This window comes from Ranitomeya variabilis, chromosome 8, assembly GCF_051348905.1.
Source record: "Ranitomeya variabilis isolate aRanVar5 chromosome 8, aRanVar5.hap1, whole genome shotgun sequence".
NCBI lineage: Eukaryota > Metazoa > Chordata > Amphibia > Anura > Dendrobatidae > Ranitomeya > Ranitomeya variabilis.
This window is the reverse complement of record NC_135239.1, coordinates 199,527,965-199,555,678: the sequence shown is the minus strand read 5'-3', so window position 1 is coordinate 199,555,678 and position 27,714 is coordinate 199,527,965. Positions and strand designations below refer to the sequence as shown.

Genomic DNA, 27,714 nt, shown 5'->3' with positions numbered 1-27,714 from the left:
GATGGACACCGGGGAGCGTGATGGGCACCTGATGCCACGGAGTGTGATGGACATTGGATGCCGGGAAGTGTAATGGATGCCAGGGAAAGTGATGGGCATCGGACATTGGGTAGTGTGATGGGCACCAGATGCCAGGGAGCGTGTTGGGCACCGCCAGGATGGGCCGGAGAACCAAACCACTCGTCATCACAACGTTGGCGCCGGTCGCCATCCTATTGTTCTCCCGAGAAGCTCGGCCACCGCAGGCAGAATCTCTCAGCAGATGTCACTTCTTCCATACGCTGCGATACTGCAGTATATAGAAAAAAAGCACTGAGTCCCCGATAAAAGACTAAAAAAATAAATAAAATGTAAATGTAGAAGAAAATGTCAATAAAGACGCAATTTTTCTTATTCAGAGAATTACATTCTCATAGATGAAAATATAAAATTAACGTCATAAAAATATTTTTTTTTTAATTAAATTAGTGATATCTCGAGGATGAAGAAAAGAAAAAAGGCAGAAAAACAAAACCTCGTGCAGCCGTGATGGGGTTAAATTACTGGCGCACTACAGAGACGTGTCACCACCACTAGTGGCCGGCAGGGGGCGCCGCACACCTAGTCTGCCCTGGTGCCCCGTACACAGTGCCCGCTGCGCCCGTCTCTGCCGTCACCGCACACGGGGCGGGCCTCGCCTCCCTGTCACCTCCTCGGGCTTCCGGCGGTGACTCCCCCCGAGCACTCCGTCCATCCATTGCAGCGGGAGACTGAGGGGTGATGCGGGCGGACACTGAGCGGCAGGACCCGGGTGAGAGACTATCGGGTGTCGTCATCACGGCCATTTACAAGGGTGAACCTGGCGCTCCAGTGATGTACAGGCAGCCTGAGGCGCGAAACTACAACTCCCAGCGTTCCCTAGGACTCAGTGTCGTTACCCATAGCAACCAATCAGATTGCTGCTATCATTTATGGAAAACTGAAAGTACCATCCTGATTGGTTGCTACTGACAACAGCTCCAATAATCAATTTTACTAGTTTGTTGCTATGGGCAACAGCTCCAATCAATTTAACCAGTTTGTTGCTACTGGCAACTGCTATAATAGTCGATTTAACTAGTCTTGATAATTCTCTTTACATTATAATAATAATCTACAATTAAAGCAAATCCTAGTGTGATGTTTCTGGAAATGCACAAGTCACAGCAAGATAGATAGATAGAGTGTCATAAACTGATGTGTGAGCGCCAAAGGATTGGTGAGGCCGGTGCCCGGGGTGCCGGGATTGGTGAGGCGGGTGCCCGGGGTGCCGGGATTGGTGAGGCAGGTGCCCGGGGTGCCAGGATTGGTGAGGCAGGTGCCCGGGGTGCCGGGATTGGTGAGGCAGGTGCCCGGGGTGCCGGGATTGGTGAGGCCGGTGCCCGGGGTGCCGGGATTGGTGAGGCGGGTGCCCGGGGTGCCGGGATTGGTGAGGCAGGTGCCCGGGGTGCCGGGATTGGTGAGGCAGGTGCCCGGGGTGCCGGGATTGGTGAGGCAGGTGCCCGGGGTGCCGGGATTGGTGAGGCAGGTGCCCGGGGTGCCGGGATTGGTGAGGCAGGTGCCCGGGGTGCCGGGATTGGTGAGGCAGGTGCCCGGGGTGCCGGGATTGGTGAGGGAGGTGCCCGGGGTGCCGGGATTGGTGAGGCAGGTGCCCGGGGTGCCGGGATTGGAGGCAGGTGCCCGGGGTGCCAGGATTGGTGAGACAGGTACCCGGGGTGCCGGGATTGGTGAGGCAGGTGCCCGGACCCAACCGACCACTCTACCTTGGCATTTAGATTAGATGCCAGACCAGGGCAGAGACCTGAATGTGTGAACATCGTAAAGGAACAGTAACAGAATCCCCCTTTTCTGGTCATCGTATCAGCCGAAAAAAAATAGCGATCGTTGTGTGAACCCCCAAAATGATACCCCCCCCAAAAAAAATCTACCGCTCATCCCTAAAAAAACCAACCCTTTAAAACTTAGGAAAGAAAATAGTGATAGGTCTCCTCTATTTATTTTTTTTAAAGGATGTTTTTACGGTGCCATCATGTATCGTCTTTTTCTGTTGGATTTGTAATATAAAAGCCTAATAAAAATGCAGATGCTAAAGTTCTGTGCACATGGAGGGTTTTGTTTTTGGAGGGTATTTGCTCCAAAATCTTCCTGAAAAATGCTTGAAAACATTTTCTTTCTTTCCATCCGGCATTTTTCAAAACCTGAAGCAGAAAAAAAGACTGAGCAAAAGAACTGCGGAATGGTTTTACAGTAGAGATGAATAGGACGAGTCTTTCAGGTGTTTTTTCAGCAATTTTTTTTTTCTGCCGTTTTAGGCAGAACCCTCATTTTTTATTTGTGAGCTCTTTTTTTTTTTTGTCTGATTTTTCCCTTCTTTTTTACTTCCAGAAGCTGAGTGTGGTCATGGTCTATCCAGCCATCGGATTATTACTCCACATTGTGATCCTCGCGGCCCGAGGCGTGAATGTCATCGCCGACCAGAACGTTTCTTCTCCATCCTATGACTTTCAGAAGATCAATTTACCCTCCGGGCACCTGCCCTACTTCCTGCACAATAATCAAGAAGTGGCCGAATTCTGTCGCCAGGACCCCCGCTGTCCTTTTAAGGTACGTTCTTACAATTTAAACCTTGGGGGGTGTTCACACTGATTTTTTTTAGGAGTTTTTGGAGCAGAAACTGAGTAGAAACTCTCCAAATCCTTCTACTAATTGCTGAAAAACTTGGAGTTTCTGCTCAGTTTCCGCCTCAAAAATTCAGCAAAAAAACTCAGCAAGCGCAAAGCCTTTTAGGGAGAGTTTTGTAATGCGGATTTTGAAGCAGATTTGCATCAAAATCTGTTTCAGATGCGCTTCCTATTAACGTCAGTGGAAAATCTACATTGTTGTTCATATAGTGGATTTTTTGAGAGTTTTTATTCCTCGCCTTTGGAAAAAAAAAGTCACGTCACTTACTTTAATGCACTGTCAAGTCAAAAGGCTGCAAAAAAAAAACACGTGGGGGGGAGGGGAATAAACTTTGAAAACTTTCAAAACTGCATCAACAAACTTTTCAATAACGGCGTCAGATGTGAAAACCTTGTTAAAAAAAAGCCTGGATTTCTTTGAAATTAACAAAGGATTTTTCCACTTTAAAAAAAAAAAACTTTGAAAAGTTAAAACTATTAGAGTATGTACACAGTGACTTTTTTTTTTGTTTGCCAAAAAATCTTCATTTAAAGACAGCTTAAAAAAGAATGTATTTTTTGGAGCGGTTTTAGAAGAACGTGCATTTTTTTTTACGTTATCTTGTTGCAGTTTTTTGACATGGTTTTCTGATTATGACATGTAGTGATTTTTTTGGGGGGGGAAAGTTTTGGCAGGAAAAAACGATATAGGTGCGGAACATATGCCAAAAATAAATTCCATTATATTTTTCTACCAGCCATCATTAAAAGCGCAAGGGATAAAAAAAAAAAGCAAATAAAAGAACTGCAAAATTCACTATTATTGGGTTTTCTCATTCAAATGATTGAGAATCTCGTTGCAAAACGACTCGGAAAAGTTTTTGATGTGGATTTTAGCCCCATAAAAAATGCTTAAAAAAAACTTAATATGAACTTATCTTAAAACTGCTTCAAAAATGAATCCGTTTCCGCTTCTTCCTTTCTGCTTCTGGTAGTAACCCTGCACTTTGATCCAGTTTATGCTCCTTGGTTATGAATATGGGACTTGGTTTATGGATCGTCAATCAGCAGGTTGTGTATTTTACAGGAATACCTAACGCAACCAGATTCCTGCTGGGGTTATGAGAAGTCGTGCAGGAAGGAGCGCCGCTTCAGCGACCCGGCCTGCCACGAGCTCGACACCGGCTGGTACGTGCTTGGTTTACAACCTTCTGTTCAATGAGTAACACGTCATAAAAAGCTCTTAATTTGCAATTAAACTGTTTGATGCAACATTATATATATATATATATACAATCAAGTGCAAATAGGTTTCTTAGGATGCAGGCATGATTTTGTTAATCCAGAGCACATGGACTTTCCTGCCATGCCCCCACGGACTCCCACTGATCAGATATTGATACGTCGTCAATATCTCAGTCCTGGCAACCTTATGAGTGATTTGCTCCCCCTAGTGGCAGCTTCTGGTAAAAGCGCTGCAGAAGTGTTCAGCGTTGACCGATAGGGTGGAGGACAAGAGATTATTTGGCGCATTACTATCCAAACCCCTGGTCAGGTGGGGACACAATTGCACTCATTGATTTAGCAAAAAGAAAAAAAAAAAGAGGTAAGGATTTTTTTATTTTTTATTCTGATGGGCACTCAGTAGGGATCTTGGCACTGATATCTTGACTCGTGGGAAATATGTATAACAAGCAGTTATTTCATGATTCATGTGATCTGGTTTCCCCAGGGCAAGGAACTTGGAGGGCGCTCAAGAAGTATTTTGGAGGCAGGCAGACTTTGGCTATGTCATGGAGCGTCAGGCTGAAGCAGAAATCCTCTGTAGTCCACGTGAGCAGGTATGTATTCTTGTGTGCACGGCTTTTGCATGCTGTTATGGTCTGTATTCTCGCATGCTCGGCTTCTGCGTGCTGTTATGGTCTGTATTCTCGCATGCTCGGCTTCTGCGTGCTGTTATGGTCTGTATTCTTGTGTGCACGGCTTCTGCTTGCTGCTAAGGTCTGTATTTTCGTGTGCACGGCTTCTGCTTGCTGCTAATGTCTGTATTCTTGTGTGCACGGCTTCTGCTTGCTGCTAAGGTCTGTATTTTCGTGTGCACAGCTTCTGCTTGCTGCTAAGGCCTGTACCTGTATTCTCTTGTGCACTGCTGCTTCTGCCTGCTGTTAAGGTCTGTATTCTCGCATGCACGGCTTATTCTTGCTGCTAATATCTGTATTCTCTGCATGTTTGGCTTCTGCTTGCTGCTAAGGTCTCTATTCTCTTGTACACGGCTTCTGCTTGCTGCTGAGGTCTATTCTTGCATGCATGGCTTATTCTTGCTGCTAATATCTGTATTCTCTGCATGATCGGCTTCTGCTTGCTGCTAAGGTCTGTATTCTCGCATGCATGTGTTATGCTTGCTGGTAAGGTCTGTATTCTCATATGCACGGCTTCTGCTTACTACTAAGGTCTGTATTCTCTTGTGCATGGCTTCTTCTTGCTACTAAGGTCTGTATTCTCGCATGCACGGCTTCTGCTTGCTGCTAAGGTCTGTATTCTCGCATGCACGGCTTCTGCTTGCTGCTAAGGTCTGTATTCTCGCATGCACGGCTTCTGCTTGCTGCTAAGGTCTGTATTTTCGCATGCACGGCTTCTGCTTGCTGCTAAGGTCTGTATTCTCGCATGCACGGGTTATGCTTGCTGCTAAGGTCTGTATTCTTGTATACATGGCTTCTGCTTGCTGCTAACATCTGTATTCTCTTGTGCACAGCTTCTGCTTGGTACTAAGGTCTGTATTCTCGTGTGCATGGCTTCTGCTTGCTGCTAAGGTCTCTTTTCTCTTGTGCACAGCTTCAGCTTGCTGCTAAGGTCTGTATTCTCGGCGTGTTCGGCTTCTGCTTGCTGCTAATGCAGATTGTCTGACCTGCCCTTTTCTTCCAGGGAGACTCTCTTTTGGTCTGTTCCAGTCACCTCCAGCATTGTCGAGCCACCAACCTGTATTTAGACTTAAGAAGTCCTAGACGATCACAAGACAGGTCTGTACTGCTCCTTACTAAAGCGGCATCCAATGTTACATCCTTTATGGGCCCACGGTGGTGTAAAAAAAATTATAATCATCACTCGGTACCATGTTCTTCTACGGGATGTGACTTTCTGTTCAGATGAAATGTGAAGACTGCAGCGGATCAGTGGTCTCTGATCAGTCGCAGTGGTCTCTGATCGGTTGCAGCGGTCTTGTAACGTAACATCCCCCTTTGGATGTTGATGAAAGGCGCATGAAGGATATGTTTTAAAGGATTGTCCTCTATTTAAAGAAGTTTTCCAGTTTCAGAAAACCCCTGTTTTTCTGTTGCAGTTTGTTTTAAAAAGCAAACAATCTGTGCTTTACTCACCCTCTCTGGGTCCAGCACTGAGTCTCATCCACTTATTCAAGGAACATGGAGTTTTCCAAAACCGGAAAACCCTTTTTTTACAGACCCGGAATGTTCATAGTATAAATATCACTGTGTATGCGCAAACATGTGTTTCGCTTGCGCTTCTTCAGGGGGTGAAGTGAATTGCACAGGGAGGAAATGACTGTAAGCATATACGTTTTACGCGTATATGTATATTTGTTTCTTTACAGATTTAGAGAAGACTTTACAAGGGAAGGTGAGATCGGAGGCCATTGTGACCTTGACTCACAGAAACTGCTCTCTCAAAGTGATCGAAAGAGCCCCCTACAGTCCTGGTATGTATAGCCTCCATCTTCTCTCTATATGCCATTGTCAGGGGCCTTATGCCGTAATTGTCTTTCTACCCGTTGGAAGTGGCCACCGTTGCCCGAACATGATTACGCGGCTCACCTGCACCAACGCCGATAGAACGTGACCTTAATTTCCCCCTTTATAAAATCCCCCCAATCAGCCTTGTAATTAGACTGCGGCCATATATAAATCACAGTCAGACGTCAGTAATTAATGGACGCGCGGTCCTGGGAATCGATGGGAGGGTTTGGCCTCTCGCTTTAGCAGCCATTGATTCTGTGATTTGCTAATTCTGCTTTTTTGGGGGAAGAAAGCAAATATTTTGGATGAGAATTATTTTCCTTGGGAGACACTGGAGGCAGCAGATCTCTACACAAAGCTTTATTATAGGATTCCCAGCGGACCCCCAGAGACTCCCAGCGCTGGGGGTCTCCTGCTAGGACGTGGTTATTTCTGCCTTGGATGACGTTTTCCTGTTGGTCTGTTGGTGCCGGTTTTATCCGGCAGCCATGATGGGTCCTAGAAATAATGGGGCTTGGGGGACACATATAACAGGTTTGGGGGCTTTCGGGGACTGCTTTCTTACTTAAATGTTTGCATTTGGGGCTAAAAAAGAGTGTTTGCAGTTGAATTTCATTCCAAATTTTGCATCGTACCTCTGTGTTGCACTGGCTGTTGGTAGCAGCAGAATGAGCTAACTGAGATTCTATCAGTGAGATCGTTCTCCTGAACGTCTCTCAGCTGATTTTAGAACCACAGAGCGCAGCAGCAATAGGCAAATGTGCGGGGAGCAAAGCGCCTGTAAAATGCAAACGGTGCAAAACTCGGAATGACACCAAGTTGCAAAAAGGATTATTAGCATATGGATGGGATGAGATTAATAGATAAAAACGCAGATATACCGGTAGGTATACAGAGAAGGAAGGAAGGATGGAAGGGAAAGAGGGAGGGGAAAGAGGGAGGGAAGAATGATGGGAGGAAGGGAAAGAAGGAGGAAGGAAGGAAAAGAGGGAGGAAGGGACAGAAGGAGAAAGGAAGGGAGGGAAAGAGGGAGGAAGGGAAGAAGGATGGGAGGGAGAGAAATAGGAAGTAAGGGAGGGAAAAAGGGAGGGAGGAAGGAAGGGAAGAGGATGGGAAGCAAAAAGGGAGAGAAATAGGGAGGGAGGGAAGAAGGATTGGAAGAAGGAAGGGAGGGAAAGAGGGAGGAAGGAATGAAGAGAGGGAAAGCGGAAGCGAGGGAGGGAAAGAGGGAGAAAGGATGGGAGGGGAAGAGAGGAAGGGAAGAAGAATGGGAGGGAAAGAAGAAGAGAAAAAGGAAGTAAGGGAGGGAAGAGGAAAGAAGGGAAGGTAAGCGAGGATGGGAAGCAAAAAGGGAGAGAAATAGGAAGGGAGGGAGGGAAGAAGGAAGGGAGGGAAAGAGGGAGGAAGGAATGAAGAGAGGGAAAGCAGAAGGGAGGGAGGGAAAGAGAGAGGAAGGGAGGGTAAGAGAGGAAGGGAAGAAGGATGGGAGGGAAGGAGGGAAGAAAGATGGAAGGGAAAGAGGGTGGAAGGCAGGGAAAGAGGGAGGGAAAGAGGAAGTAAGGATGGGAGGAAGGAAGGCAAGGGCAGAAGGATGGAAGGGAGGGAAAGAGGGACGAGGAAGGGAAGGGGAAGAAAGAAGGAATGGTTTTGACCCCTCTTTGATTCTTGTACTGTTTTTTGTCTTCTGCCTGCCCTGACCTCTGCTTTTTTCTACGAGTATATGTGCTGTACTTTATGTCTGGGAGCTGTTATATAATAATCCACACAGTGTAGTTTTTGGGTGTTTTCCTCCTGAGCTTCTCACCTGATTGAACTTGCTGTGAAATTCTTTGCATTTCTTGTGATTCCAGGTTTGCAGAGCTGCAGACATTCACCTCCCTAACGTTCAGACCCATAGAAGATGGACACTGCGACGTTATCGTCGAGAAGCCGACATATATCATGAAGTTAGACGCAGGTAACTATTACACTCTATAGAGTGGTCTGCGCTCTCTGTGAGATGCCGTGGATCGCCGAGCGCTGCACTCCGCCGTCTCCTACAGTCCCATAGACAATGAATGGAACGGAGGGAGGGCCGTGCTCACACCGACACCTCTCTGTTCCACATCTGGTATCCAGCACGAAGCTGCAGAAAAATATAAGAAAACATCACAAGACATGACTTTAGCATAACAGTCCAGTAATCCAGAATATCTGATAATCCGGTACCTTTTGGGTCCTTTTAATTGTTACGTGCACAGGAATATTTCTTTAACCCCTCTCACAGATCTCCTCCTTTTCTTCCTGTGTCAGGTGTAAATATGTATCACCACTTCTGTGATTTCGTGAATCTCTACATCACGCAGCACATTAACAACTCCTTCAGCACCGACGTCCATATTGTCATGTGGGACACGGTAAGTACTTTTTTTTTTTTTCCTCCCAGGACCCCATCTATGAGGCAGACCCACTGGAGGAGTCAAGCATGACCGTCATGTAATGCTACCTTTCCCTGCTGCAGTCGGTGCCTGTCTGACTGCAGCTTTTCTAGGAAAGATCATCTATGTGCCGACGATAGTGAGAATTTTTGGAAGGGCAGACCTAATCAAGAATGTTTCCATTCCTTTTAGCAAGCAGAGGTCCTACATGTTAACTATAAGACATTTCTTTATGGGTGGAGTGGAAGGACCCTCCATAGGTGTGAGCGGCACGTCATCAGATCCCCGCACAGTCCTGCAGCAGATCCAGGGGGCGTTGGATTTTGCTGCTGGGTTTTCCGCCATCACTTGTGTTATGCGATGCCGTCAGCTGAGACGCGAGCACGTACGGAGCATCCGTTACCACCTGCGGCACATACACAACCTGGAGGATATCAATGCTTATTCTTGGGCGTGAGAACAGGAAGCAAATTCTTCTGTTTTGTTACGGAGCTGAGAGCACGGGCTGGGGAGCTGCCAAGTGTCCGCGCTGCCGGCCGGGACCCACCAGACTTACTGCAAAGTGTAAGACGAAGCTTTCAGGGCCTCCAGACATTGATAGGGATATGTTTATGGGAGGGGAAGAGAAAACTTTTGGACTTTTTACTCTTTTTCTTAGTTTTTGCAGCTACTTAGTCCCCAGTTTTGCATTTCTCAAACTCTTTTCTATCTGCCCAATAATGTTCTGTATTACACATCTTACATTTATAGGATTTCTCCTGTGCCAAATTATCCTAAAAGGCATATATATATATATTTTTTTTTTGCTGATCAAAAATGGTGTACTTAAAGGGGTGATCCAGCTCCGCTCGCTTCCACATCGGTGGCACCACGTCTCCAGTGACGGGTATCGTGCACCTGTCCTATTCCCATAAAGACTCCTTGGACTGACTCTGTACATTCTGATCTGGTCATACGGACATGAGACCACTGCAGCCAATCACCGACAGAAGAGGAAGCCATGCAGGAGCGGCAAAAGAGGAAAGCAAATGGATCTGCAGGACCCTGGTCTGGTGGCCGTGTCGGTAGTCCATAGACACCAGACCAGACCCCTGCGATCCTCCATATTGCCGGCAACCCCATCTGATTAGCATCATTGGTGCAAGAGTGACATATCCTCAGACCCCTGGATCAGAACAGGTGCCCACCTGCGGCCTCCTCGGCATCTGATCCGTAGGTTCAAGGCAATATCATTCTTGCAGTGGGTTTGCATCTTGGAGGGTTGGCAGCATCGCCGCAGATCCAGGCTTTATTTGCTCTACTTTTTTGAGAATACTTACATATTTTATCTTATATATTATATTTTTGGGGCCAAAAAAATATGCTGGACCACCCCTGTAAGCTGTACCCTTCGGAAACGTTCCGTTTTTAACCTTAGGTTTTTCCGCTTCTCGGCCTTTGTGTCAGTCTTCACTGTCATTTGGTCATTCCATTCATAAACCAGAAATTCTATATCATGCGGCAGTGCGTAAAAAAGGACTGATTTACCTTCCAGCAGAAAAAAAAGTGATGAATCCCCATTTGGATTTGTTGTGGATTTTGAGCCGGATTTCACCCTCAATAGTGCAAAGAGTAAAATCCTATGAGCAAAACAGTCACTTGTTGTTTTTTTGTTTTTTTTTTGCAGACCCAAGTGTGCAAAACAAAATACTAGATGTGTCCACTTCTTGGTCCGTTTGAAAAAAAAAAACAATAACGCCAATGTTTATTTGGTAGGAAAATAATGGAAATATATATGGTGTTTTTTGCATGTGAGAAATAAAGGGACCAAAAATGAATGAACATCGGATCCAGTAAAACTATCAAAATAATCTCGTCTATAATGATGACATTAAATAACAATCGTGGAAAGATCTGTGTAAAAGTAAATAAAAAAAAAAAATAGAAAAATAAAATTTACACTGAAAAAAAAAAAGACCTTAAAGGCAAAAAAATAAACAAAATTGTTTTTTAAAGTAAGTGGAAAAAGACATATTTGATGTTAAGAATTAATTATTAATAATCTCATATTCCCGACAACTTTCTTGACAACTATAAGCTGCTGCGGAATATGTTGGCGCTATATAAATAAAAAATATTATTATTACAGTAAAAAAATATATTAATACATACATATTATTTATATATATATATATATTTTTTTTTTCTTGCATTTTGAAAAAAAAAATCGTATATGCTCCCAAAAATTGCAAAAAATCCATAACTCGTCCCACAGAAGAAAGAAATGAAAATAAAATATTCTTAGGTCCTTCTTGGCAATATGGGGTTAATTCAGTTCATACGACTTAGGCGTCCCCCCCAGAGAACTGATCCATCGGTGATAAGAGGGTTTTATTTATTACTGCAGCCCCCTTTCATTGCCCCCAGAATAAAGGGTTTGGGGGCGGAGATGATGACCTTTAAGTTTCTGAGAGTGGGATTTTTCAATTAGTAGTAAAATTGAAAAACGATCGCCCCATGGCATAAGTCGGCACGCCCCTCGTAGTGTTCAGCCGCTGCGGCCGGTCCCGTAGGGTTTGGGGTCCATTCACGGGCCGAGGAGCGGGCGTAGGTAAGAGGCTTATCTCCCCTGGGCAGATGGTTCTCCTCTTGTGTTGTGTTCTGGGCCAGACTGTGATTAATAAATCCTCTGTGATCTCCACCATTGGGACGAGGCCGAGAACAATCCTCCGCCATGTCCATAACCATTATAATAGCTGGGCCGATATACTCATCCACCTCCCCCGACCATCTACTCTCTCTAATCCAGGTCAGGCAGCGCCGCGTACTTTGGACAGCCATATCCCATTCTTTATTCTGATACTGAAAAATAGGTGCCCTCTTTAAATTTTTAATAGCTTTTAGCGAAAGGGTTTATTTTAGACCGGAGCTGCATTCACAATTCTGCCTGTTGCTAATGGAAACAGACTACAAACTTGTTGTCAGACACGCCCCCAGCAGCTTAGATGAGCTCCCATGTTACAGAGGACAGAATCATTTCCTACAGCAGATGGACGGGCATTCCTAGAAAGTAGACCGAAGATATGGAGCCAGATGGTAATTTTGGTAGAGGTCTGTAGAATTATGAATGCAGCTCTGGAGTATAAATAATACAGGCAGCAACTCACAATGGACGAATTTCAGGACACCATGTAACTTTACTATCCATGCTCCTAAAAAAGGGTTTCTAGTGGATTCTTACCAGGGTCGGTCAGGGGTCTGCTCTGACTCCTCTGGTTAATTTAGGTGCGTCTTCGTTTTTCGTGAGTAATAAAGTGGCGCCCCCTATTTTTTTTTGAACTGCGAATGAAGAATTTTAGGAACGGACCGCGAATTTCCGAGGATCTGTCTTGGTGCTAAACACTAAAACTGTTTTCCTTGCAGAGTTTCTACGGCTATGGCGATTTGTTTAGCGAGACGTGGAAAGCGTTCACGGACTACGAAGTGACGCACCTAAAGGCGTACGATTCAAAACGGGTAAGAAAGCCGTAAATATCTCTCGTTATTAGCTGTCAGTGTCGGGTAAGAAAGTTTCCATAGAAAATGAAAAGTTCTGCAACTTTCTAATATACTTTGCATTTCTGATTGCTATCATTTTCAAGATCTCTGCTTGTTGTCATTGAATGGGGACCTGTTGGATCAGGTTCAGGGCTCATTATTGTGCACTAGCGCCCCATTGCACACCTGCATTTCTGCTGCATAGCAGCGATCTGATGATCGCTGCTATGTAACAGAGCCGATCGCATTGTGCCAGCTTCTAGCCTCCTATTGAAACATGGAAAAAGTAAAAAAAATAAAAAAAATGTGAAAAAAAAAAATATAAAAGTTTAAATCACCCCCCTTTCCCATTCAAAATAAATAAATAAATAAAAAATCGAACCTACACATATTTGGTATCGCCGCGTTCTGAATCGCCCGATCTATCAATAAAAAAAAAAGCATTAACCTGATCGCTAAACGGCGTAGCGAGAAAAAAAATTAGAAACGCCAGAATTACGTTTTTTTTGTCGCCGCGACATTGCATTAAAATGCAATAACGGGCGATCAAAAGAACGTATCTGCACCGAAATGGTATCATTAAAAACGCCAGCTCGGCACGCAAAAAATAAGCCCTCACCCAACCCGAGATCATGAAAAATGGAGACGCTACCGGTATCGGAATATGGCGCAATTTTTTTTTTTTTATTTTTTTTTTAGTAAAGTTTGGAATTTTTTTTCACCACTTAGATAAAATATAACCTAGTCATGTTAGGTGTCTATGAACTCGTACTGGAATTTTTTTCCCGTTTTCTAGTATACGACATGGTAAAACCAATGATGTCGTTCAAAAGTACAACTCGTCCCGCAAAAAATAAGCCCTCACATGGCCAAATTCACGGAAAAATAAAAAAGTTATGGGTCTGGGAAGGAGGGGAGCGAAAAACGAAAACGGAAAAACGGAAAATCCCAAGGTCATGAAGGGGTTATCTTACAGGAAGTAGGAGTCAGTCTTTCTCTTACAGGAAGTAGGTGGAGGGTCTTTTTCTTACAGGATCTAGGGGTGTGGTCTTTTTCTTACAGGATCTAGGGGTGTGGTCTTTTTCTTACAGGATCTAGGGGTTTGGTCTTTTTCTTACAGGATCTAGGGGTTTGGTGTTTTTCTTACAGGATCTAGGGGTGTGGTCTTTTCCTTACAGGATCTAGGGGTGTGGTCTTTTTCTTACAGGATCTAGGGGTGTGGTCTTTTTCTTACAGGATCTAGGGGTGTGGTCTTTTTCTTACAGGATCTAGGGGTTTGGTGTTTTTCTTACAGGATCTAGGGGTGTGGTCTTTTCCTTACAGGATCTAGGGGTGTGGTCTTTTTCTTACAGGATCTAGGGGTGTGGTCTTTTTCTTACAGGATCTAGGGGTGTGGTCTTTTTCTTACAGGAAGTGGGGCAGGTCTTTCTCTTACAGGAAGTGGGGACAGGCTTTTTCCTTTCTGTTCCTCGACTACTCTCTATTAAACTACTCACATACATAATAAATCATACCTCCCAACCGTCCCGGATCCCGCAGGACTGTCCTGATTTTGACACTAATGTCCCGCACTACGTGCCTAGGGCGGGGACAATGCAGGGGGCGGCACCTGAGTAGCTTAGGTTTGTGGCTGTTTTTTTTTTCTTATACATGCTGGGTCTCCTCCCGACCGATCCCGCCCCCCCCCCCCCCCCCCCCCGCCCCCTGTGTGTGCGGCGCTGCCACGCTGAGGCAGAGAGCCAGCAGCGATCAAGATGAGAGGTCAGCGACTCACTTCCTCCTGTGTGTGCACGGAGCTCCGGCTTCTCCTGCTCTTAGCTGCTATCCCGGCAGAGAAGGAGAGATGGGGGAGGTGCCGGGACAGTGCAGAGCTGTGAGCAGCCGGAGAAACTGAAGAGCTGCACATGGACAGATCAGCCGCCCCTGCACCACAGAGGAGATTGTGTGTGTGTGTGATGTGTGTGTGTGATGTGTGTGTGTGAGATGTGTGTGTGTGTCTGATGCTGCATGTGTGTGTCATTGTGTGTGTCTGATGCTGCATGTGTGTGTCATTGTGTGTGTGTGTGTGTGTGAGAGATGTGTGTGTGTGTCTGATGCTGCATGTGTGTGTCATTGTGTGTGTGATGCTGCATATGTGTGTGTGTCATGTGTGTATGAGGTATCTGGTGTGTGTGATGGCTGGGTGTGTGTGTGTGATGGCTGGGTGTGTGTGTGATGGCTGTGTGTGTGTGTGTGATGGCTGGGTGTGTGTGTGATGGCTGGGTGTGTGTGTGTGTGTGATGGCTGCGTGTGTGTGTGTGTGTGATGGCTGGGTGTGTGTGTGTGATGGCTGGGTGTGTGTGTGATGGCTGCGTGTGTGTGTGTGTGTGATGGCTGGGTGTGTGTGTGTGATGGCTGGGTGTGTGTGATGGCTGGGTGTGTGTGTGTGTGATGGCTGGGTGTGTGTGTGTGTGATGGCTGTGTGTGTGTGTGTGTGTGTGTGTGATGGCTGGGTGTGTGTGTGTGATGGCTGGGTGTGTGTGTGATGGCTGGGTGTGTGTGTGTGATGGCTGGGTGTGTGTGTGTGATGGCTGGGTGTGTGTGTGTGATGGCTGGGTGTGTGTGTGTGATGGCTGGGTCTGTGTGTGTGATGGCTGTGTGTGTGTGTGATGGCTGGGTGTGTGTGTGATGGCTGCGTGTGTGTGTGTGATGGCTGGGTGTGTGTGTGTGATGGCTGGGTGTGTGTGTGATGGCTGCGTGTGTGTGTGTGTGATGGCTGGGTGTGTGTGTGTGTGATGGCTGGGTGTGTGTGTGTGTGATGGCTGGGTGTGTGTGTGATGGGTGTGTGTGTGTGATGGCTGGGTGTGTGTGTGATGGGTGTGTGTGTGTGATGGCTGGGTGTGTGTGTGTGATGGCTGGGTGTGTGTGTGATGGCTGGGTGTGTGTGTGTGATGGCTGGGTGTGTGTGTGATGGCTGGGTGTGTGTGTGATGGCTGCGTGTGTGTGTGTGATGGCTGCATGTGTGTGATGGCTGCGTGTGTGTGATAGCTGCGTGTGTGTGATGACTGCGTGTGTGTGTGATGGCTGTGTGTGTGTGATGGCTGCGTGTGTGATGCATTTGTTTCAAAGCTGCATGTGTTTGTGAGCTGCGTTTGTTATGCTGCGTGTGTATGTGTGATACTGTGTGTGTGATGCTGCATGTGTGTGAGCTGCGTGCGTGTGTGAGCTGTGTGTGTGCTGCGTGTGTGTGAGCCGTGTGTGTGAGCTGTGTGCGTGTGCATGTGTGTGAGCGTGTGTGTGAGCTGCGTGCCTGTATGTCATTATACAGTATGGAGAACTGTGGCCATTATACAGTATGGAGCATCATGTGCGGTCATTATACAGTATGCAGCATCATGTGTGGTCATTATACAGTATGAAGCATCATGTGCAGCCAGCATACAGTATGGAGCATTATGTGCGGTCATTATACAGTATAGAGCATCATGTGCGGTCATTATACAATATGGAGCATCATGTGCGGTTATTATACAGTATGGAGCATCATGCGCGTTCATTATACAGTATGGAGCATCATGTGCAGTCATTATACAGTATGGAGCATCATGTGCGGCCATTATACAGTATGCATGCGGTCATTATACAGTATGGAGCATCATGTGCGGTCATTATACAGTATAGAGCATCATGTGCGGTCATTATACAATATGGAGCATCATGTGCGGTCATTATACAGTATGGAGCATCATGTGCGTTCATTATACAGTATGGAGCATCATGTGCGTTCATTATACAGTATGGAGCATCATGTGCGGTCATTATACAGTATGGAGCATCATGTGCAGTCATTATACAGTATGGAGCATCATGTGCGGCCATTATACAGTATGGAGCATCATGTGCGGTCATTATACAGTATGGAGCACTGTGTGGCCATTATACAGTATGCATGCGGTCATTATACAGTATGGAGCATCATGTGCGGCCATTATACAGTATGCATGCGGTCATTATACAGTATGGAGCATCATGTGCGGTCATTATACAGTATAGAGCATCATGTGCGGTCATTATACAATAAGGAGCATCATGTGCGGTCATTATACAGTATGGAGCATCATGTGCGTTCATTATACAGTATGGAGCATCATGTGCGGCCATTATACAGAATGCATGCGGTCATTATACAGTATGGGGCATCATGTGCGGTCATTATACAGTATGGAGCATCATGTGCGGTCATTATACAGTATGGAGCATCATGTGCGGCCATTATACAGTATGGGGCATCATGTGCGGTCATTATACAGTATGGAGCATCATGTGCGGTCATTATACAGTATGGAGCATCATGTGCGGCCATTATACAGTATGGGGCATCATGTGCAGTCATTATACAGTATGACGCATCATGTGCAGCCAGTATACAGTATGGATCATCATGTGCGGTCATTATACAGCATGGAGCGTCATGTGCGGTCATTATACAGTATGGAGCATCATGTGCGGCCAGTATACAGTATGGAGCATCATGTGCGTTCATTATACAGTATGGAGCATCATGTGTGGCCATTATACAGTATGGAGCATCATGTGCAGTCATTATACAGTATGGAGCATCATGTGCGGCTATTATACGGTATGCATGCGGTCATTATACAGTATGGAGCGTCATGTGTGTTCATAATACAGTATGGAGCGTCATGTGTGGCCATTATACAGTATGGGGCATCATGTGCGGTCATTATACAGTATGGAGCATCATGTGCGGTCATTATACAGTATGGAGCATCATGTGCGGCCATTATACAGTATGGAGCATCATGTGCAGTCATTATACAGTATGGAGCATCATGTGCGGTCATTATACAGTATGGAGCATCATGTGCGGCCATTATACAGTATGGAGCATCATGTGCAGTCATTATACAGTATGGAGCATCATGTGCAGCCAGTATACAGTATGGAGCATCATGTGCGGTCATTATACAGTATGGAGCATCATGTGTGGCCATTATACAGTATGGAGCATCATGTGCGGTCATTATACAATATGGAGCATCATGTGCGGTCATTATACAGTATGGAGCATCATGTGCGTTCATTATACAGTATGGAGCATCATGTGCGGCCATTATACAGTATGCATGCGGTCATTATACAGTATGGAGCATCATGTGCGTTCATTATACAGTATGGAGCATCATGTGCAGCCATTATACAGCATGCATGCGGTCATTATACAGTATGGAGCGTCATGTGTGTTCATTATACAGTATGGAGCGTCATGTGTGGCCATTATACAGTATGGAGCGTCATGTGTGGCCATTATACAGTATGGAGCATCATGTGTGGTCATTATACAGTATGGAGCATCATGTGTGGCCATTATACAGTATGGGGCATCATGTGTGGTCATTATACAGTATGGAGCATCATGTGTGGTCATTATACAGTATGGAGCATCATGTGTGGTCATTATACAGTATGGAGCATCATGTGTGGCCATTATACAGTATGGAGCGTCATGTGTGGTCATTATACAGTATGGCGCATCATGTGGGGTCATTATACAGTATGGAGCATCATGTGTGGTCATTATACAGTATGGAGCACTGTGTGGCCATATTTTTTTGTTTATAACTATTGTATATGAAACAGTGTGATCAGCAGTGCTAAATGGGTGTGGTTGGGACGTGGATATGGGTGTGACTAATTATGAATGGGTGTGGTCAGAGGCGTGGCCTAAAATTTGCCGCGGCGCGCTTTGCGCGCCGCAAACTTTGTCCCTCTTTCCCATCTTCAAAAGTTGGGAGGTATGAATAAATACAGTCGGGCTTAGAGTTCAGAGCTGGAAAGCCATTGGACACCAGCATGAGAAATACATTTTAAGGAGTGAGGGGAAAGGATGTTCCAGCACCTATGATGCTAGCAGAATGCTGATGAAAAGGAACTGCTCACTCAAGTAACAGAGCATGAGATGCGGATCAGTACCTGGACATATTATGCTGCTATGTGCACCGACAGCAGTTTTAACCTGTGTGCAGCAATAATACCGGTCTGTGAAAGGACAGGTATAGTTTAAATATATATTTTTGTTAATTTAAAGGGGATGCGCCGAGTTCAAAACTTGATCTATGAAACCAAGTTGCACTCTGAGCTGATGTTTGATGCATTTACGGCCTTTTCTGCTAACATCCCCTTTGCTTTTATGTCCCTTTAAGGTCTGCTTTAAGGAGGCCGTGTTTGCGCTCCTGCCCAGGATGAGATACGGGTTATTTTACAACACGCCGCTGGTAAGCTCGTTATCCCGAGATGTGAGGGATGACAGCAGAAGGATTGTTTGAGGACAGGAGATGGCCGCTTTATTAGCGCTGTAAATTTCAGCGCTTTTTTTTGTTGCTTCCTCCAGATCTCAAATTGCCGCAGCAGCGGATTATTCCGAGCCTTCTCCCAACACGTGCTCTTCCGGCTGAATATTTCCCAAGATACTTTAAAGGTGCGAAATAAATCAGCGTAGGAGTTTGTTCCTGGGCACAGTTCATTACACTCATAGATATATTTCTATATATATTTTTTCTTTTTTAAAGCCTTCGGTATGGATAAAGTAGAGCGCCACCGCTTGTGCTGTAAATTCTGTATGTGTAATATTATTCATAGCCTGCCAGCACTATATGGAGCACTGTCCTCTGTGCAGGAACATATAACTGCGGGTAAAGGGGCGCAGACTATTAAAGGGGCGCCATCAGGCCCCGTACCCCCCGCTGACAATAAAAGGGTAATAACTGAAGGCAACGCTGGCTGCCAACAGATCCCATGACCTCTCGCTCTTCTCCACACCTGGTGGCTCTGCAGGAAGTCACACCATTTAGAATCCACTAGATGATGGCTGATTCTAACGCATCGGGTGTTCTAGAATATGTATGTATGTATATAGCAGCCACATAGTATATAGCACAGCCACGTAGTATATAACACAGCCCACATAATGTATAGCACAGGCCACGCAGTATATATCACAGGCCACGCAGTATATAACACCGACCACGCAGTATATAACAGCCCACGTAGTATATAGCACAGCCCACGCAGTATATAGCACAGCCTACGCAGTATATAACACAGCCCACGCAGTATATAACAGCCCACGCAATATATAGCACAGCCCACGCAGTATATAACAGCCCACGCAGTATATAACACAGCCCACGCAGTATATAGCACAGCCTACGCAGTATATAACACAGCCCACGCAATATATAGCATAGCCCACGCAGTATATAACAGTCCACGCAGTATATAACACAGCCCACGCAATATATAGCACAGCCCACGCAGTATATAACAGTCCACGCAGTATATAACACAGCCCACGCAATATATAGCACAGCCCACGCAGTATATAACAGTCCACGCAGTATATAACACAGCCCACGCAATATATAACACAGCCACGCAGTATATAACACAGCCACGCAGTATATAACACAGCCCACGCAGTATATAACAATGCCAATGTAGTATATAGCAGCCACGCAGTATATAACACAGGCCACGTAATATATAACACAGCCCACACAGTATATAACACAGGGCATGCAGTATATAACACAGCCCACTCAGTATATAACACAGGCGACGCAGTATATAACAGCCCACGCAGTATATAACACTGCCCACGTAGTATATAGCAGCCACGCAGTATATAACACAGCCCACGTAGTATATTGCACAGCCCACGTAGTATATAGCAGTGTGGGCACAATATCACTGTTAAAAAAATAATTAAAATAAAAAATAGTTATATACTCACCCTCTGGCGTCCAGCGAAGCTGTCCCGATGCGCACGCGGCTGCCGCCAGCTTCCGTTCCCAAAGATGCATTGCGAGATTACCCAGATGACTTAGCGATCTCGCCAGATGGCTAAGTCTTCTGGGTAATTTCGCAATGCATCTCTGGGAAAGGAAGCTGGCGACAGCCGTGCGCGCGTCGGCGGATGACGGAAGGTGAGAATAGCAGGTTTTTTGTTTTTTTATTTTTAACATTACATTTTTTTACTATTGATGCTGCATAGGCAGCATCAATAGTATAAAGTTGGTCACACAGGGTTAATAGCAGCGTTAACGGAGTGCGTTACCCGCAGCATAACGCGGTCCATTAACGCTGGCCTTAACCCTGTGTGAGCGCTGACTGGAAGGGAGTATGGAGAGGGCGCCGGGCACTGACTGGACGGAAGTAGTGAGGGACTAATTCTCGGCCGGGCTGTGCCCGTCGCTGATTGGTCGTGGCTTGGAGGCCGTGACCAGGCCGCGACCAGTCAGCGACGAGGGATTTCCGTGACAGACAGACGGAATACCCCTTAGACGATTATATATATATATAGATGATTAGAAAAAAAAAAGTCTCATTTTTAAAAAGTGCCACCTTGTGCACAGGCTGTGTCTGGTATTGCAGCGCCTTCAGACCCAATGTCAGACTGTTACTTACGTTCTGCACATTGACATTAGCAGCAATGGACTCACACACTATTTGTATGGAAGGATCATCTGTGCATGCTCTAATCGCAGGAAAGGTCATTGTACAGGATCAGAGATCATGAGATCATTATGCAGGGAGGAGGAGGTGAGCTGTGACATCACCTATTATGAATAACTGATCCTGTGTTATCTACTGTATATAGAGGTGTTATCAGTCATTGTACAGGAGGAGGAGGTGAGCTGTGACATCACCTATTATGAATAACTGATCCTGTGTTATCTACTGTATATAGAGGTGTTATCATTCATTGTACAGGAGGAGGAGGAGGTGAGCTGTGACATCACCTATTGTGAATGGTGGATCCTGTGTTATCTACTGTATATAGAGGTGTTATCAGTCATTGTACAGGAGGAGGAGGTGAGCTGTGACATCACCTATTGTGAATGGTGGATCCTGTGTTATCTACTGTATATAGAGGTGTTATCAGTCATTGTACAGGAGGGGGAGGAGGTGAGCTGTGACATCACCTATTGTGAATGGTGGATCCTGTGTTATCTACTGTATATAGAGGTGTTATCAGTCATTGTACAGGAGGAGGAGGTGAGCTGTGACATCACCTATTGTGAATGGTGTATCCTGTGTTATCTACTGTATATAGAGGTGTTATCAGTCATTGTACAGGAGGAGGAGGTGAGCTGTGACATCACCTATAGTGAAGAGTGAAGTGACGTTACCCTGATTTGACCGCTCCTCGTCAATAGACTCTTACTGGAAAAATACATGTAACTCATTTACTTCAAATGTAATCCTAGGAGGAGAAGATCCGAGTCACCATTCTCATCCGCAGCACAGAGTTTCGGAAAATACTCAACTTAGATGAGGTAATCATTGCTTTATTTGGAAACCGTCCTGATAAAGGCGCCAGTCGTGGTCCAAACTGCAGATTAACCCTCGGGGGGCTTTGGGGGTAACTAGGACTTGATGGCTTCTCGCTGGAGGGATCTTTCCCGATTGCCCCATGTGAGGACATTTCGATCCGGTCCTGCTATTACTGATGTTTGGCTTAGAGCCGACGTCTTGGGCTAGAAAGCAGAGATCCAGGAGCCGCCTCGTTCTGTGCCTGTGACGGCTCCAGACAAGTGGTCGGATCATTTCACGGAGACATTGATGACCCCGACGTTTCGGATCATGGGAAATCATATTAAACCTTCCTCTTACTTCTCGCTCAGCTGGTCCGCGCCCTGAAGGCAATCCCGCTCTTCCAAGTCACCGTGGTGGACTACAAGTACAGGTATGTCAGACTCATCTGGGACAAATCCTAAAAAAAGGGCACCTCATCCTGCACCCCTCACTGACAAGCCCTATTATGGCATTTGTAGGACAGAAAAATTAAAGGGATTTCGATTTTTGGAAAATCCTTGTCCCTCCGGCTACAATTTCCTGTATATTACTCACCCTCCCCAGGTCCAGCGATGAGTCTCCACCGCTGCCCCACTTTCTGCAGCACTGATATCATGTGGACAGCACTGCAGCCAATCAGTGAGCCCAGAGGCCGTGCCCAAGTTACTCAGAGGTGCTAAGCTCATTGATTGGCTGCAGCGCTGTCCACATGATATTAGCGCTGCAGCTCTGGACCTGGGGAGGGGGAGTAATGCATATTTTTTTGTTTGTTTTTTTTAAAGAGGGGTTTTCTGAAACCAGAAAATATATTGAATGTGTATACCTGCTTATGTGTCATTTTATATAATTCAATAGATCTCTTGAATTTCTGGAGCAGCTGAAGATCACACATAACTCGGACATATTTATTGGGATGCACGGGGCCGGACTGACGCATTTACTCTTTTTACCCGACTGGGCCGTGATATTTGAGCTGTAAGTCCTTCTCTGATTTCTCTCGGCATTAAGAAATTGCATAATTAGCAATTCCTAAATACACTGGTATTATCAGAATGAGATTATCTTTATATACGGGCCGGTATCCTGAGCTGTAACAACAGTGAATGTTCAACTGAATGTTAGAGATATTGTACTGCTTTATAGTATGCATATATTTCACCTCCATTCTGGATTCCCAGCTACACTGCTCAGTATTGCTGTACAGTGTCCTCCATGTTGCTGCTTTCAAGTAAGAATATTACCTCACCCCCTGAGCTGGATTCACAGCTGCAGCGCTCAGTATTCCTGTCTAAAGTCTATCATCCTGCTGTTGCTTTCTAATAAGTATTGCACCGCAGAGCTGGATTCACAGCTACACTGCTCAGTACTGCTGTATAATGTCCTCCTTGCTGCTGCTGCTTCTGAACATGTGCTACATAGAGGCAGGAGAGCAGGAATCCCTCATGTCTGAGTGTGCCATGTATGGGAGACATCAGAGCATCTCGTCTCCTGCTCGAAGACAGCCAAAAATGAGACAGAGCCTGCAAAAGGGAAAACTGGTGAAAATGCAGGATACAAGTCATATAATGGCCAGAAATAGTGTTTCTGAAAAGTTGGTGCCAGTTCTGAATTTTGAACTGATTTCTTTCCACTGAGCTGGTTGATATGTCCATATATTCACATTTCCAGAAATCTCCAGCCATGACGACATAGAATGGAATTTTCACTAAATATTTATAGACTCTGAACATAAAAGCTCAGTTCTGTTCCCACGAGCCATGTATGCAAGGCTAGCTCCGCGCTGCCCATATCTGTACGTAGATTATCAGAATCTGTGTGCAGCAGCCGCCATTAATCACAATGACAGTGTCCCGGGACCATTAGTTCATGCGCAGCACTGACTCTGTATAATAATGTTACTCCATCAGTGGTTTGTGCAGGCACTTTAGACCTGAAGGGTTACAGCAAATATTTAGATAGGGCAGGATGGGGATTGGACACGTACTGATATGTAAGGCGTTTAATGTTCAATAAAAGTAAAGAAATGCTAAGTATGACCATGTACTAAAGATTTCCAGTTGCAATCAAAAGTATTCCACCCACATTGCAAATTAAGCTTATTTGCAAAATGTACAAACTTTACGCTATTAGCGTTAAACGAGAACAATGTAACAGCTAATGTAAAAAGTGTTTTCTCCAAATTCAGTTGAAAATGAAAATTTTAATAACTACTGCAGGCTCAGAATCTGCCACCGCCATGCTTCACTGTAGGCATCATCGAGTCACCACCATGCTTCACTGTAGGCATCATCGAGTCACCACCATGCTTCACTGTAGGCATCATCAAGTCACCACCATGCTTCACTGTAGGCATCGAGTCACCACCATGCTTCACTGTAGGCATCATCGAGCCCCTGCCATACTTCACTGTAGGCATCACCGGGCTACCTCCATGCTTCACAGTAGTCATCACCGAGCCCATGCTTTGCTCCAGTATAGACATTATTGAGCATCTGCCATGCTTCACTGTAGACAATGAACCCCCATCATGCTTTCCTGTAGGCATCACTGAGCCACCTCCATGATTCACTGTAGGCATCATCGAGCCACTGCTACTCTTCACTTTAAGCATCACCGAGCCTCTGCCATGCTTTACTGTAGGCATCGTCGAGCCACTCCCATTTTTCACTTTAAGCATCACCGAGCCCCTGCCATGTTTCCCTGTAGGCATCATCGAGCCACTGCCATGCTTCACTGTAGGCATCACAGAGCCACCACCATGCTTCACTGTAGGCATCACTGAGCCACCACCATGCTTCACTGTAGGCATCACCGAGCCACCTCCATGCTTCACTGTAGGCATTACTGAGCCACCACAATGCACCATGTTTGTTTTTTTTTTATAGGGAGCTTGAAAATGTGATCTTTTCTCCTTAGGTATAATTGTGAAGATGTGAGGTGCTACTTAGATTTGGCCAGACTTCGAGGAGTCCACTATATCACATGGGAGAAAGCGGATAAAGTCTACCCGCAGGACAAGGTAAGTGCTGATATGACGCCGGACAAAGAACAGTTCTGGGGATTTACAGACACCTCCGACGATTACACCATCATAGTGAATGCAATTTATCCAAAATTTCCGTTTTGAATAAGAAAAAAAAAAAAAAAGGCGTCAGGATAAAAAGAGATGTCCCACCAATGATGGGTGAGACTACAGAGTCCCTTTAAAGAAACGTGCAAATGTTTGCAAACCAAAACTTCAGTCCATGTACACCCTGACAAGATACTTTCACTTCTGTGAGTTGTCCCTGGAAACAGTCAGCAAGTTTGCCATCCGATATTCCTCTGATACCTGTAGTAAAGTGTAAGCAATGTATAATAAAGATATACGTTGTTTTTCAGTCTCATTACCATTTTGAAGATCTCTGCTTGCTGTCATTCCCGTTTACAACAGAAAGCAGCCTGTTACTATAGAAGGACGTACATATTACAGCCCATTCGTCTGCTACAGAGAATGGAAAGGGGGCCCCGGCTCGATTGGCAAAAGGGATCGGCAGCAGGAGGGCGGGGAATTGTTCTAAGGATCATAAAAGTGACATGGAGGACATAAGAAAAAAGCAGGTTGCTCTGTTCTAAATGTGAAAATCAGCATCATATTGGGGGCTCATTTTCATCCTTACTTTGGGGGGGGGGGGTCCTTGCTTCTATGTTCTGTGGCTATAAACTTGTCTAGTGATGCACACACAGGTGCCGGACTGAGTACATGCACAGATATTTATCCCCTGGAAGTAAAACTAACAAATGACAGCAAGCAGTGGTTTTAAAGGGAGACCTGTCACTTTACTGTAAATATGTACATTTTTAGCCTGCTGTCCTTCTGACTCCAGCGTTGTTTTTCTTTTTTTTCTGCGCTTCTCCATTCCTGAGATATGCCCTTTTCTTCCTTGTGTATGAATCTAGTCTTATTAGGCAACTGGGTGTGGTCCCCAAGAAGACGCCCACGCTTAAGAGATGGGGACCACACCCACTTTTTAATAACAGGAAAGAGGAGGCCATATCTCAGGAACAGAGAGGCCCAGAAACAAAAGAAAAACATCGCCGGATTCAGGAGAACAGCGGCATAACATCAGGTAAAGAAATAACATATTTGGGTTTTCTAGAACTTTGAGCATGATGGCTTAGCTTGTAGTATCACATTGATGAGGGTTCTGCTCCAGCTGATCAGTTGATTGAGGTGACTACAGCCATCAGACCAGCAATGCGTCCTCAGCACAGTGCCTACATATTATAGTGGCCATGCTTGGTATTGCGTGTCTTCACTAGAATGGCACTGCCACGACAATAAGGTTAAATGTCACAACCCCCTCAATTAACTGATTGATGGGGGTGTTGGAGTCGGACAATCACCAATCTGATGGACTATCCTACATTTTTAGCCCTTCATATAATAGAATATCGGGATGAATAGTCCCCCCTTCTCTGTGTCACGTCCGGCTCGTTCACCAGGTGTCGCTCTTGGCTTTTTATATTTAATACTCTATTGTTCTCATTATTAGGCCTCTTCTGTTGAGTTGTGACACATTTCAGGCTGTGGCAGAATCAAAAGTAAATTAATTGGTCATTAGTTCAACCTGTCAATAATTCTCCCCCGTGTCTCGGTGCTGAAAAAAAAAAAAGATCAATAGTTCCCAGGGGGCTTAAATGAAAGTTGTTTTCTGCGTCCAGAATTGCTTAATTAACTTGTCTTTCAACGTCAAGGATAACGCGCCAGACAATGACAAAGCTTGTTATGCCGTCTAATTAAGGGACGTCACCCGACTTTGGGAGAACACCCGAAATTCACCAATTACGCCTTCGACGTTGAGGAATTTGTACGGCTGGTCGACTCTGCCGCGGAGCACGTGTCCCGTCATCCCCGATGGCCGCAGCGAAGACCCCGCGACGAACTGTAATAAGAAAAAACAGAAACATTCCACCATAGATCGAACCCCTTATTTTATAATGTCGTAAATTATTTATTTATTGTAAGAAAAAATAATTAGGTGAATTTGAAATCAACGCGCTGTGTGTATTTTAGCTTTTTTTTTTTCTATTATATTTTATTTTGATAACTTTTTTTTTTTCTTTTCTCCTCTTGGTCACATTTATTTATCCAGAAGGGGCAGAAATATCCATGAATTAGTTTCTGATCATTGACATTAATGAAATAAAAGACTGATCGACATTTCGTCCGTTTTTTGTAATAAATGTGTTTGTATCGGATGGAAATTATTTTGTAAATTGAATAAATTTCATAGAAAAAGAAGATTTTTGTATGTCGCCTTTATGAATCATTCACCATGTATCTGATATCTGCGGTGTCCTGTACAGATTGTACACACTGGTGGTACAAGGGTCCGAAACATGGCGCCCAGCGCTATGGACCCGTCCTGTGCTCCGTCCACAGGATCCCTGAGAAATGAGGGAGAGAAGGCAATGACTAACAGAAGATGGATCAGAGCATGGCGTTCATCTGCCGCCATACAGGAACCACTGTGATCCAATGTCTTACTCAAGTAAATGGGGCTGAGCTGCAATACCCGACACAGCCTGTGGAGAAGAGTGGCGCTACTTCTGGAGGAAAAAACATCCACATCGACCTATGTAGACAAAATAGGCAGCGCCAGACGTCCTTCAGTAGAAAGGAAAAAACGGGGTTTTAAAAGCTCTATCTTTCTATTATCTATCTCTATTATCTATCCATCTATCTATCATCTATCTATTATCTATCCATCTATATAGTATCTATCTATTATCTATCTATCTATCTTTCTATTATCTATCTATTATCCATCTATCTATTATCTATCCATCTTTCTATCTATCTATTTATCCATCTATCTCTATCTTTCTATCTATTTATCCATCTATCTATCTATCATCCATCTATCTATCCATCTATCTATCTTTCTATCTTGCCATTCCTCCCCTCGCACCTCCGCTGCCTGAAGTCTAAGCTGTTCTGAGATCCCATTGTAC

At 45.1% G+C, this 27,714-nt stretch overlaps 1 protein-coding gene across 2 annotated transcripts; it reads left to right on the top strand.

Annotated features, from left to right (window-relative positions):
* Positions 1-654: 654 nt before the first annotated feature.
* Positions 655-26,993, top strand: EOGT (EGF domain specific O-linked N-acetylglucosamine transferase). Of its 2 annotated transcripts, none has more exons than XM_077276069.1 (16): positions 655-790; positions 2,404-2,622; positions 3,766-3,866; positions 4,411-4,519; positions 5,601-5,695; positions 6,286-6,390; positions 8,278-8,384; positions 8,720-8,823; positions 12,247-12,339; positions 18,564-18,635; positions 18,752-18,838; positions 21,630-21,698; positions 22,047-22,108; positions 22,573-22,692; positions 24,634-24,736; positions 26,502-26,993. In XM_077276069.1, the coding sequence occupies exons 2-16, from the start codon at positions 2,419-2,421 to the stop codon at positions 26,646-26,648; spliced, it is 1,578 nt and encodes a 525-aa protein (XP_077132184.1). In that variant the 5' UTR covers positions 655-790; positions 2,404-2,418; the 3' UTR covers positions 26,649-26,993. The 2 variants fall into 2 exon arrangements, with proteins under 2 accessions (XP_077132184.1, XP_077132185.1); XM_077276070.1 differs by lacking the exon at positions 655-790 and adding an exon at positions 2,269-2,293.
* Positions 26,994-27,714: the final 721 nt, after the last annotated feature.